Here is a 12,114-nt window from a genome sequence, read left to right as displayed (position 1 = left end):
CTTTGCGACTGTCTCCACCTGTTATGACAGTTAGTCCCCTTTACGGCTGCCACTCCCGGGGACAATACGTCCTTCCTACCTCGTATTTACGACTGCCACTCCCCTTTACGATTGTTACTCCCCTTTACGATTGTTACTCCCCTTTACGACTAAAACTAACCAGAAAGTTAAATGCTTCCTGTTGCGTCTTTAGAACTGCCACTCCAAGACTGGCTTGACAAACGTCAGCCTGCACGACAGGAGTTCTCTGGACATTTTGCTCTTGTATATCTTACATAAAATGAATACATTATTTCATTAGTAGGAAGTAGCCGTTATCGTACATCTTTTTTCTAAAGGCAATAACTATAGTACCACGGTGCATCAATGATCAATTATTATCTTTAGTGAGATGTATACAAATGTAAATTAATAAAACATTATAACACGTCACGCTCAGTAACAGGTGAATGCTTTGAGAAAAAAAGAAGAAGAACTACTTTACGGTTATATGTTGTCGAAAATATACTTAAGGACCACAAAGATAATTAGAGAGGAAACCCGCTACTGCCACTCCATGGGCTACTCTTTTCGATTTGCCGAAGGGATCTTTTGTATGACCTATTGCACAGGCAGCATACCACGGCCTTTGTTACATCAGTTGTGGAGAAAAAGCCCAAATGAGCCAATCGCCAATCCTAGACCGACTGTGCATCAAGCAAGTGCTTTACCACTGGAATACGTCCCGCCCCTGCATGCTTTAATGTCTGCAATGGACAGGCCATGGAACACATTTGTGAAATATATTCTAGATGAATGTAGACTGACATGGATAACAAAAATATCCGGGTTTTTTAAATAAATGACTGTTTAACGACACCCCAGCACGAAAAATACATCGGCTATTGGGTGTCAAACTAATGTAATGCAAACAAATAAAGTGATGATCAACATCAATACATGTAGTTGAATGAATGAATGTTTAATGACACCCCAGCACGAAAAATACATCGGCTATTGGGTGTCAAACTAAGGTAATGCAAACAAATAAAGTGATGATCAACATCAATACATGTAGTTGAATGAATGAATGTTTAACGACACCCCAGCACGAAAAATACATCGGCTATTGGGTGTCAAACTAAGGTAATGCAAACAAATAAAGTGATGATCAACATCAATATAAAAATTCAAGATTTAAATAAAAACAGTGTAAAGAACCGTTCAAAAATACAAATATCACAAATAGATACTGACTTTTACTCAAAATTTCAATTTGTGCTGTATTGGCCATTCTCAAAAATAATGTTCACCCCTGCACCAAGGTGAGGTTACAGCACGCGCAGGTGGGGGGGGGGGGGGGGGGGGGGGTGTTATCGTTTCATGAATCTGCACTTCCTTGTACTTTTTCCACTACATAATTTTTCAAGATTTTTAATTTGTTACGAAGTTATTTGTGAAATATTTCTTAAAACCCATACTAATTGTTTTTCCTTTTCTTAAACCAACTATTTTTCGTTTAAAGAGTTGTAATAACTGCACGATCTCATATTGATTACGTTAAGTGTCTGTTATTTGTTTATTCTCTAAATAACTGAATGTTGAGTGAGTGGTTTATCAAATATGAATGTATTGTGTATAAAAAAAGGTGTTAAAAGGTGAGATTAAAAAAAATATTGAATCAAATTGAGTTTAGTCTTTGCACCACATAGTTCCTATACTTCCTTTAAAAAAGAAAAGAAAAGAAAAACAAAGACGGCACAAGCATATATCACAGAGACCAGGAAGAAAATGTTTTTATTTAACGACGCACTCTTCACATTTTATTTACCGTTATATGGCGTCAGACATATGGTTAAGGACCACACAGATATTGAGAGAGAAAGCCCGCTGTCGCCACTTCATGGGCTACTCTTTTCGATTAGCAGCAAGGGATCTTTTATATGCACCATCCAACAGACAGGAAAGAACATACCACCGCCTTTGTTATTCCAGTCGTGGAGCACTGGCTGGAACGAAAAATAGCCAAATGGGTCCATCGACGGGGATCGATCCTAGACCGACCGCGCATCAAGCGAACGCTTTACCACTGGGCTACGTCCCGCCCCCACAGAGACAAAGACATTTTTCTTTTCTTAGAACATAACAAACATATAAGTAATGATAATGAGATGATTGGTGATGCCGCAGTATTTCCATTTCGGTATGGGACTACTTGACAGAGCCATGCTCCACGCTTGCTGTCAGTTGAGCTGTCTCGGTATCACTAAATACTGACTTGAAAACAAATATGTCTACTATATTTGATTGTCTTGTCACCATGTGTCTTCATTTTTAAAATGTGTATATAGCTATTTGGAATTATCTTTGTATATAAATTGTACATATTCTACGAAGAACGTCTTTTGCCATCTTGTCACTGTAAATACCCATTGTACAATAATTTTTTATATGCTATCGTGTGACAGCCCGAGTGTACCAAAATAAAGTTTCAAAGTTTAAAAGGTACACGGAACCTGCTGTGTTTGCCAGGTGAGTATCTCCTATTTGAGGTAATAAGTAGTGGTAAAACTGATGGTTCTGGGGCACTTTTGCCATGGATTCACTTAACCTTGCGAGAGGTGTCACCCCGTCAGCGTTACCCTCCTAAGCGGGGACGGTGACGTCACATCCCAGATGAATTTTGATTGGCTTACTAATGGCGATTTTAAAAGCGGGGAAAATCCCACCTAGTCCCCTTCATATATTGAACAAACTGGTAAACAAAGTCAAACAATATCAAACTACGTTGCTGCGTCGTCGACAAGAGTATTTTAATATGTACAGCTTTCCTTCGCGCATAAATGTACGACCATTTACAGCCTTCTCTGTGGTAAAATAGGCACAAGCCAGTATGCGCTGCTGTTGACTGAATTAGGTCAAACGCGAAGGCGGTAACTAGTTGTGTGTGTGTGTTTTGTGTGTGTGTGTGTGTGTGTGTGTGTGTGTGTGTGTGTGTCTGTGTGTGTGTTTTGTGTGTTTTGTGTGTGTGTGTGTGTATGTGTGTGTGTGTGTGTTTGAATGACTAGACTCCTGAGTTTGATATTTGTTAAATAACTAAACAAACATGAACTAAACGTGTGCGTGTGAGCATGCGTGTGTATCCTCAAAAGTTTGTTTTGTTTAAAGACATCACTAGATCACATTGATTAATTAATCATCGGCTATTGGATGTCATCTGAGGAAATCCGCTACATTTTTTTCTTAGCAGCAAGGGATCTTTTATATGTAGTCGTAAAATGAAGTGGCAGTCGTAAAATGGAAAGACAGTCATAAAGGTGAGTGACGGTTGTAAAAGTCAGTAGCAGTCGTAAAATGAAGTGGCAGTCGTAAAATGGAAAGACAGTCATAAAGGTGAGTGACGGTTGTAAAAGTCAGTAGCAGTCGTAAAATTAAGTGGCAGTCGTAAAATGGAAAGACAGTCATAAAGGTGAGTGACGGTTGTAAAAGTCAGTAGCAGTCGTAAAATGAAGTGGCAGTCGTAAAATGGAAAGACAGTCATAAAGGTGAGTGACGGTTGTAAAAGTCAGTAGCAGTCGTAAAATGAATTGACAGTCGTAAAATGGAAAGACAGTCATAAAGGTGAGTGACGGTTGTAAAAGTCAGTAGCAGTCGTAAAATGAAGTAGCAGTCGTAAAATGGAATGATAGTTTAATAAGAGAGTGACAGTCGTAACAGTGAACGACAGTCGTAAAAGTGAGTGGCAGTCGTATAATGAAGTGGAAGTCGTAAATGGGAGCGACATTCGTATATGGGAACAACAGTCGTAAAGGAGAGTGGCATTCGTAAAAGAAAGCGACAGTCTTAAACGGGGCTGACAGTCGTAAAGACCTTGGACTGTGCTTTGTGTAAAGATGTGACTTTTTTTCGGTCAGATATACACATTACAGAACAAATGTATTGCTTGTTCAGATATCCTCTTCAAGCTAACCATATACTGTATTAAATATGACAATGATTAAATAGTAGTAATAAAATACATGACGACAGTTGTAGTAACAGTTTTTATTTGCAGTAATATAAAGTATTTCTTCATCACAGATGAAGTTTCTTTACATATATACTCCTTGGCGTCCCGATGTAAGTTGTGCTGTGTTTGTAACACAAATTTCATCAGATGGTTTTCCAGTTCAGCACAGTCGATATCGTACAGCTTATGTTATAAACTGGTTTGTTCATGGAAGAGGTGATGTTGAATCAAGTTGTTCCAAGACTGAAAAAAACATTGAACAAATTCAAGTTCTGGTTAATTATGTGTTACGTTTTTCATATTTTTTATAATAGTGGAGTAGATAACAGCAATTTAGCACAGTGATTGCCACTGGCATGCTTCACAACTCTGTGCCCGATGGGCCATTTCAAGATGGCCGCCAAATATTTCTGCCAAACATGACCATACCTAATGTAGTAATTTTTGGTTGGTTTATTGTTGTTTTCATTAATAATGTGAGTAAAATGAATAAAGATGTTTCATTTTCGCCAGACCCAGGTCCGAACCCAGTTCCGGTGTATTTTAGGCCTTGAAAATTAATATATTCCTTTCACTAAGCATCTGACCTGGTGCTAAAAAAAACCTTTTAGAGTCTTGACTCGATACTCTAATATGGTCTGAGACACTAATGTCAACGCCAAATTGTATGTGTGTGACGTCATCAGAGATTGAGTGTGGACTGTAAAGTTTCATAAGCACGGGCTCTTTATATAAACGCGTGTGAATAATGAAACAAACCTTTGTTCTCCTCTTTCTGTTCGTTGGCCTCTTCCTGTGTTTCCTTGTCCACCTCATTAGTCAGCTCAGTTTCCAACATCTTGTCCTCTTCATCTTCTTCCTGTGCCGCTTTCTCAGCCTCCTTCTCCAGCTCGCTCTCCCCCTTCTTTAACTCACCCTCCACCTCCTTGTTCAACTGCTCGCTCAGTTTGTCAATGACGTCAGCAGCATTGTTGAGAGCCTCAGCCTCAGCGGTCTGCTTGTTTTCTTGAAGAGCTTTAGCGAGTTCCCTCAGCGATGCAGACAAATCGTCCACGTCGTCATCATCCTCATCATTATCGTCTCCTCCGACCAAACCCAAAAGATCAGCGTCCTTAGGCAGACCTAGTCCCTCGTCATCGTGGCTGCTTCCTAGGACATCGTAGAGGTCGGCGGCATCAGACATATCACCTTCAATACCAGGGCCAAAACCGTCATTACCTCCCAGCCCCAGTCCATCACCACCACCCCCCAGGCTCAGACCATCACCTGCCATACCACCACCAAGTCCAAGACCTGCACCCTTTTTGCCAGCTAGAAGAGAAAGTAAGCCTGACATCCCTGTCCCGTCTCCGCCTATAAGTCCAAGACCATCTTCTGAAAAAAAGGAGTTAAAATAGGTTTGTTTATTTATATTTCTGCACATTGCTTAATAAACGGGTATTGGGTTTGTAGATGTATGGTAACTATGAAATATGAACGAAGAATCCCACTCCTTTAAACATGGCTGATATTATGGCCAGATAGTATAAAGTGGTCTGTTGTATTGTGCTATAGACAGGGCATCACATACCACGGGGTTTGATATATCACTTGCGGAACACTGGTTGGAATATGGAAAACATAAATGATATCTCAGCTGAGGAAGATCGATCTTTAGACGTATCGTACATCAAGCGAGCACTCCACCACTGAACTGTACATCTTCCGCTTTGGTAGCAGGAAGGTAGCGTTAAAGGACTGGTACATGGCCCTCTACAAACATTGTACGGTACGTCAGGTTGAAACGTACAGTTCCCTGCTTAGAATAATCATATTTATACATTTCTGGTTTCAGGTACGTCCATGGTTGTCTCAATGTTAATATTAGTTCAACAGACGTTTTTCACGTTTACGTGTGGCGCGCATCACAGTTTCAGTAAACCTGGAGGTGTGTTAATACTTTAAAAAATTTTTTATAATAATACTTTTAGAAAGTCATTCTGCTGAATCGCCAGGATGTGTGACAATTTAACACTATTCAGCAGGTCATCAACATCATATTCATGTACTTTATTCCAAGATAATTAGTTTTTTGGGGTGGTTTTTAAAAAATTGTTTTGGCTATTGGGTGCCGGAGAAATTTGCAGCTTGTAATACACTCAGAGATTTTGCATAACTAGATGTGGTAAAAATATTATATTTTAAGCAAGCAAATGTTTTCTAGACAGAAATACCATACACAGCTAAGAGAGACCCAATTAATTTTTTAGTGATATTTAAAGATACTTGTAATATTTACAACACTTTTACCAAACAGTGGCGGATCCATAAACTCCATTTAGAGGGGACCCCAGTGACTTCAGGCGGAATGTCACGGGAATTTGGGGGAGGTTTGGAGGGGGATTGTAAAACAAATAATATTAATATATAATAAAATTATAACTGTCGCAAAATTGGGGGGCGGGCCCCTGCTCCCCCCCCCCCTAGATCCGCTTCTGCAGAAGGCAAACCTATATTCATGTATAATACTTTATAGATATTGCATATTCCGAAACTGTAATTTGTTTTAACAGGTTTTAGACGACTTTAGTGTTAATGCCAGGTAAACAACCAGCTTTATATTAATAATGTTTTAATTAATATTTTTGTGGTTAAATACTTACCGTCACATTCTATAGTGATTCTGTAACTGAGGGTGCACGAGATGAGAAGACCCAAAACGATCACCAGAGATTTCATCTGAAAGAGATAAAAACATGAAATCAAAATCATTGTAAATTTAATACCAGAGGGATCGGTCACTTTAAAGCCGTCATAAAGGGGAAAATGAGATGTGACGAAAAGACACTGGCTGATCCATTCTAAATATTTAAATGTTAAAGCCATTCTGGAGATTACAGTTTTAAATCTAACAGTCTGTAGTGACAATTTGCTTATTATATTCCATACACAACTTACCTTAGTATTGTTTCTGGAAACGTCCACTGTAGAACTTGAAATGGTCCGTGAAAGTGTGGAAGTGTTTTGTGGTTAACGTTCAAACTGTTGGCCCTTTATATGGAAGTTTTCTCAACTCGTCCAGCAGATGTCACCAGTGGTCAGCAGAATGTAGATAATTGGCAGTCACATCTGTTTTGTTAATTTCTTTTAAAACAAACAGTATATGAACAGCGGCAGGTCCAGTTAAGATCCTGGGGGGAATCACCCCTTATTACAGTCAAACTTGCTTTAGCGACCATCTGTATAATGCAGCCACCTGTGTTAACAGGCCGCAATTGTATGTATCTCCTAAATCATGTAATATAGTTAAAACTGACCTGTTTTAAGCAACCACCTGTGTTAACAAACCACGAATTATACTGCTTTGGTGGCTGTTTAACACAGCAGGCCCGTAGGAACGATATCTGGATTGGGGGGGGGGGGGGGGTGAAGATGGGCAACAAATAATGGGGAGTATCAGCCCCTATAATGAATGGAGGGGCCACAAGCCATAGTTTTACCTTTATTTATAATGTGTAGGAAAAACATCCATATATTTTCTGTGTGTGTGTCTGGGGGGGGGGGGGGGTGCGCGCACAGACACACCGCCCTCCCCACCCCTACCCCGGTTCCTACGGGTCTGCACAAGTTTGACTGTACTTATAGGAACTCAGCTATTATAGTTATTTTTGTTTGGTTTGCATAATATCTTGTTAGCACCGACTCGTTTTGACATAGATGTACCATCATCCCCTTTAAGATGCTGTGGATCCGCTACTGGCGAATATAACTGTGACTAGGTAAGACCACAAAGTGTGTTCATAATAATCATGCCATATCACCAGCTGCATACCATGACGCGTAGACCGCGAAACTACAAATACAAACACCCTTACATGTCTTGTTATTTGGAGTTAATCAGACATAACACAATAACCATGCGGTCGTAATTAATGAATACAACATCTGTATAATCAGCATGGGATGTAGCTCAGGGTTAGAGCGCCCTCTTCATGTCCCAGTGTGCCTAACAACAGACGATCGCTCCCCCCCCCCCCCCACCCACCTCGTTTCGTACAATTTTGGTCAGAGGCCTCAGTGGCGCAGTGGTTAAGCCATCAGACTGCAGGTTGATAGGTAAAGGGTTCGCAGCCCAGTACCGGCTCCAAACCAGAGCGAGTTCTTAAGGGCTCAATGGGTAGGTGTAAGGTCACTGCACCCTCTTCTCTCTCACTCACCCTTAACCAACTAACAACTTACCCACTGTCCTGAGCAGACAGACCAGATAGCTGAGGTGTGTGCCCAGGACAGCGTGCTTGAACCTTAATTGGATATAAGCACGAAAATACGTTGAAATGTAAAAAATAAATGGTCGATTGCCCCCCCCCCCCGTTTCGTAGACTTATGACTGGAGGCGGCAACGGGCGGTGTCAACTGTCGCGTTTAGCTCCAATTTTCAGTAACTGTCAGTCCTGGATCACTGAAATTTGAGCTATAGTTGCACATATGGATGTTCATTATAAGGCAGGTGAAAAATAAACTGATTGAAAATATCATCAAATACTTTTGCGTTTAGGTCAACGTTAAAGTTTATTTATTTATATTTATTTATTTGTATTTATTTTATTTATTTATTTATTTAATTATTTATTTATTTATTTGCAGCAGCATCAGCAGCATTAGGAGTAGTAGTAGTAGTAGTAGTAGTAGTAGTAGTAGTAGTGTTAGTAGTAGTAGTAGAAGAAGTAAGATTATTTAAAATGTATTATTATATAATTATTATTGCTATATAGACAGAGCGAGACAGACAGACAGGCAGATATATATATATTATTATCTGAGTGTTTTTCGGTATCGTCAATATCATATATTAGGAATAAAAATTGTATTATGCAAGCCTCTGGCGAGCATAACCATAAATGATACTGACGATACCGAAACACACGAGGGTAATACACCCTTCATCATATAATCTCAAGCTTAAGGGGAAATGATACTATTTGGACAAAATTTAAAAGTCATGACACCTTGAAATTTTCACATATTATAAAGATATCCTTATATTACTAGTATATAAAAAAAAAAAAAAAATCATAAGTCACCGGACAATTTTTTTATTCACGGGCCATAAAGTGAATAGGTGTATGAATCACTATGACGTTTCCTTTTTAGCGTGTGTAGTCGAATTAATCATATGTTCTGTAATGCAACAAAGAGAACATTAGTTGTGTTGTTTAAAATAACACCCAACAGACACACAAGTAGATATCTTCACTACTTAAACGGAGTTTTAAATACATTGGAATTAAAGGAAAAAGTGACTTTTTAAAGCATTTACTGATTCTTTACTGTACAATTGTATACAAGATCTAAAAGTCATTATACTTTTATCATTTTGCACATATTGTAATGTTTGGTGAGTAAATCAATATGAGATAATAAAAATGTACTGTCACCGATGAAACATTTTCACAGTCAGAGCTTGAAATACCCCATACATAGATACAAATTCATTAAAATTCCACCATAAATCGTTTGAGCACTTTTGTTTTAAAAACAGCTCCATTGGAATGATCAACGATGTTCTTAAAAGTGTGTGCGTGCGTGTGAGCGTTCGTGCGTGCGTGCGTGCGTGTAACTTCAAAAGTTAAAGTTCGTTTTGTTTAAAGACACCACTAGAGCACATTGATTAATTAATCATCGGCTAATGGATGTCATCAGAGGAAACCCGCTACATTTTTCCATTAGCAGCAAGGGCTGTTTTATATGCACTTCCCCACAGACAGGAACGCACATACCACGGCCTTTGACCAGTTGTGGTGCACTAGTTTGGAACGAAAAAACCCGATCAGTTGAATGAATCCACTAACGCAAGAACCTCAGGCAAGCACTCAACCCACTGAGCTAAATCCCGCCCCGCGTGTGTCTTAAGATACAGACCTAAAGCCGTATATATAGATATATGGATATGGATATAGACAGACATACATACAGACAGACAGATAGATACATAAATTGTAGAGCACAAATATTTTTATTTCCCCGATTATGAGTGCTTGCTGGGCTGATAAAAAGTATTTGCATCAACCTGTAATTAAGGGAAGAGATTCTAAATTATGGTGGATTTCAACAGCCAATCATTCAGAATGCCTCAGAGGTTAGGATGGTGATTTGCATCGACCAGTAATTAAGGGAAGAGATTCTAGATTATGGTGGGGTTTCAGCAGCCAATCATTCAGAATGCACCAGAGGTTAGGATGGGTCACCAGCAAGAATAACTGTTGGATTAACATAATTATTATTCTGGAAGAGATAATTTTCTTGAGGCAATATGGGAAGAGGGCGTCCTTTTCATCCTTGGAGAAGAGCTCGGAATGTCTCAAGCGTCTGGTACTACGTACACTCTCATGCCAGCCATTGTTGATGGTTTTTTTAACGTGTATGTAGTACGGTCACACCCAAACACACTGTGTAACAGCAGACTCTTGGTGAATACTAAATTTTCCTATGCAAATAATCTTCTTGGAAGTATTGTGATCCAATGCCTAGAATTTGGCATCTATTAATGTTGTGACCGGCCTCGGTGGCGTCGTGGCAGGCCATCGGTCTACAGGCTGGTAGGTACTGGGTTCGGATCCCAGTCGAGGTATGGGATTTTTAATCGAGATACCGACTCCAAACCCTGAGTGAGTGCTCCGCAAGGCTCAATGGGTAGGTGTAAACCACTTGCACCGACCAGTGATCCATAACTGGTTCAACAAAGGCCATGGTTTGTGCTATCCTGCCTGTGGGAAGCGCAAATAAAAGATCCCTTGCTGCCTGTCGTAAAAAGAGTAGCCCATGTGGCGACAGCGGGTTTCCTCTAAAAACAGTGTCAGAATGACCATATGTTTGACGTCCAATAGCCGATGATAAAATAAAAAATCAATGTGCTCTAGCGGCGTCGTTAAATAAAACAAACTTTACTTTAACTTTACTATTAATGTTGTGTGCACAGTTAGGAAAAAACATGTCTTTTAAATCCATTTACATCAACCTACTCGTCCATGACGACATTTATTATAGGTCACTTCATGTACACATCCACGTACAACTCGGTCCGTATGAACGATATATGTGGGTGGTGGGGGAGAGGGGCACACTATCTAGCTGGGTGGCGGGGAGTCGGACATAAAAAACCCGGACAATTTCGTTATGCATGAAAGTCTACATTCATCTAGAATATATTTCGGAAATGTGTTCCATGGGGTGTCCATTGCAGACATTAAAGCATGCAAGGACGGGACGTATTCCAATGGTAAAGCACTTGCCTGGTGCACAGTCGGTCTAGGATCAATCAACGGCAGTTGCCCATTGGGCTTTTTTTCCACAACTGATGTAACAAAGGCCGTGGTATGCTGCTTGTGCAATGGGTCATACAAAAGATCTCTTCAGCAAATCGAAAAGAGTAGCTCATGGAGTGGCAGTAGCGGGTTTCCTATCTAATTATCTTTGTGGTCCTTAAGCATATGTTCGACAACATATAACAGTAAAGTAGTTCTTCTTTCTCAAAGAGTCCAGGTGTTATATAGAGAATAACTTGTTAATGACGTCAGATATCTGCTTTATCTTGTGAAGGTAATCTGAATTCTGCGAGGCTCTGTCGAGCGGAATTTCTCATTTGGCCTGAACAGGATAAAGCAGATATCTGATTTCAATAACTAGCTATTATCTTTATACTGAAGACCATAAACATTAAGGGGAAAAGCTATTATTTTAATTAGGTCTATTTCAGCCACATTGTACGAGGTGAAATGAGCGATTTTGTAATGTAGGCTATGCGTGTGATGCCACATGAATGACGTCAAATGTCATGTCCTGCTAGTAGTAGGACATTACTTTGCTTTATCCTTCATCATATTTTGTCAATAGAAACGGTGGTTGCGGGATAAAATGTCTAATTTATATTTGTATTAATTTCACTAAAGACAAACATTTTTACCTTTATTTATAATGTGTAGGAAAACATCCATATATTTTCAGTGTGTGTGTGGGGGGGGGGGGGGGGGGTACGCACAGACACACCGCCCTGCCCACCCCGGTTCCTACGGGCTTGCACAAGTTTGACTGTACGTATAGGAACTCAGCTATTATAGTTATTTTTGTTTGCTAAATATCTTGTTAGCACC

At 39.7% G+C, this 12,114-nt stretch overlaps 1 protein-coding gene across 1 annotated transcript in view; it reads right to left on the bottom strand.

Moving 5' to 3' along the window:
- Window positions 1-4,008: 4,008 nt before the first annotated feature.
- Window positions 4,009-12,114, bottom strand: part of LOC121389097 (U3 small nucleolar RNA-associated protein 25-like) — an 8,990-nt gene continuing 884 nt past the window's right edge. Inside the window, exons 2-5 of the mRNA XM_041520713.1 lie at window positions 7,285-7,301; window positions 6,631-6,706; window positions 4,748-5,362; window positions 4,009-4,231 (exon numbers count right to left, since the gene is read on the bottom strand). Coding sequence (XP_041376647.1) covers window positions 4,194-4,231; window positions 4,748-5,362; window positions 6,631-6,706; window positions 7,285-7,301 — 746 coding nt within the window. The 3' untranslated portion in view covers window positions 4,009-4,193. The remainder of the gene's footprint in view (window positions 4,232-4,747; window positions 5,363-6,630; window positions 6,707-7,284; window positions 7,302-12,114) is intronic.

This window comes from Gigantopelta aegis, chromosome 14 (genome assembly GCF_016097555.1).
Source record: "Gigantopelta aegis isolate Gae_Host chromosome 14, Gae_host_genome, whole genome shotgun sequence".
Lineage (NCBI taxonomy): Eukaryota > Metazoa > Mollusca > Gastropoda > Neomphalida > Peltospiridae > Gigantopelta > Gigantopelta aegis.
The sequence above is the reverse complement of the archived record's forward strand: the minus strand, read 5'-3'. Positions and strand labels throughout refer to the sequence as shown.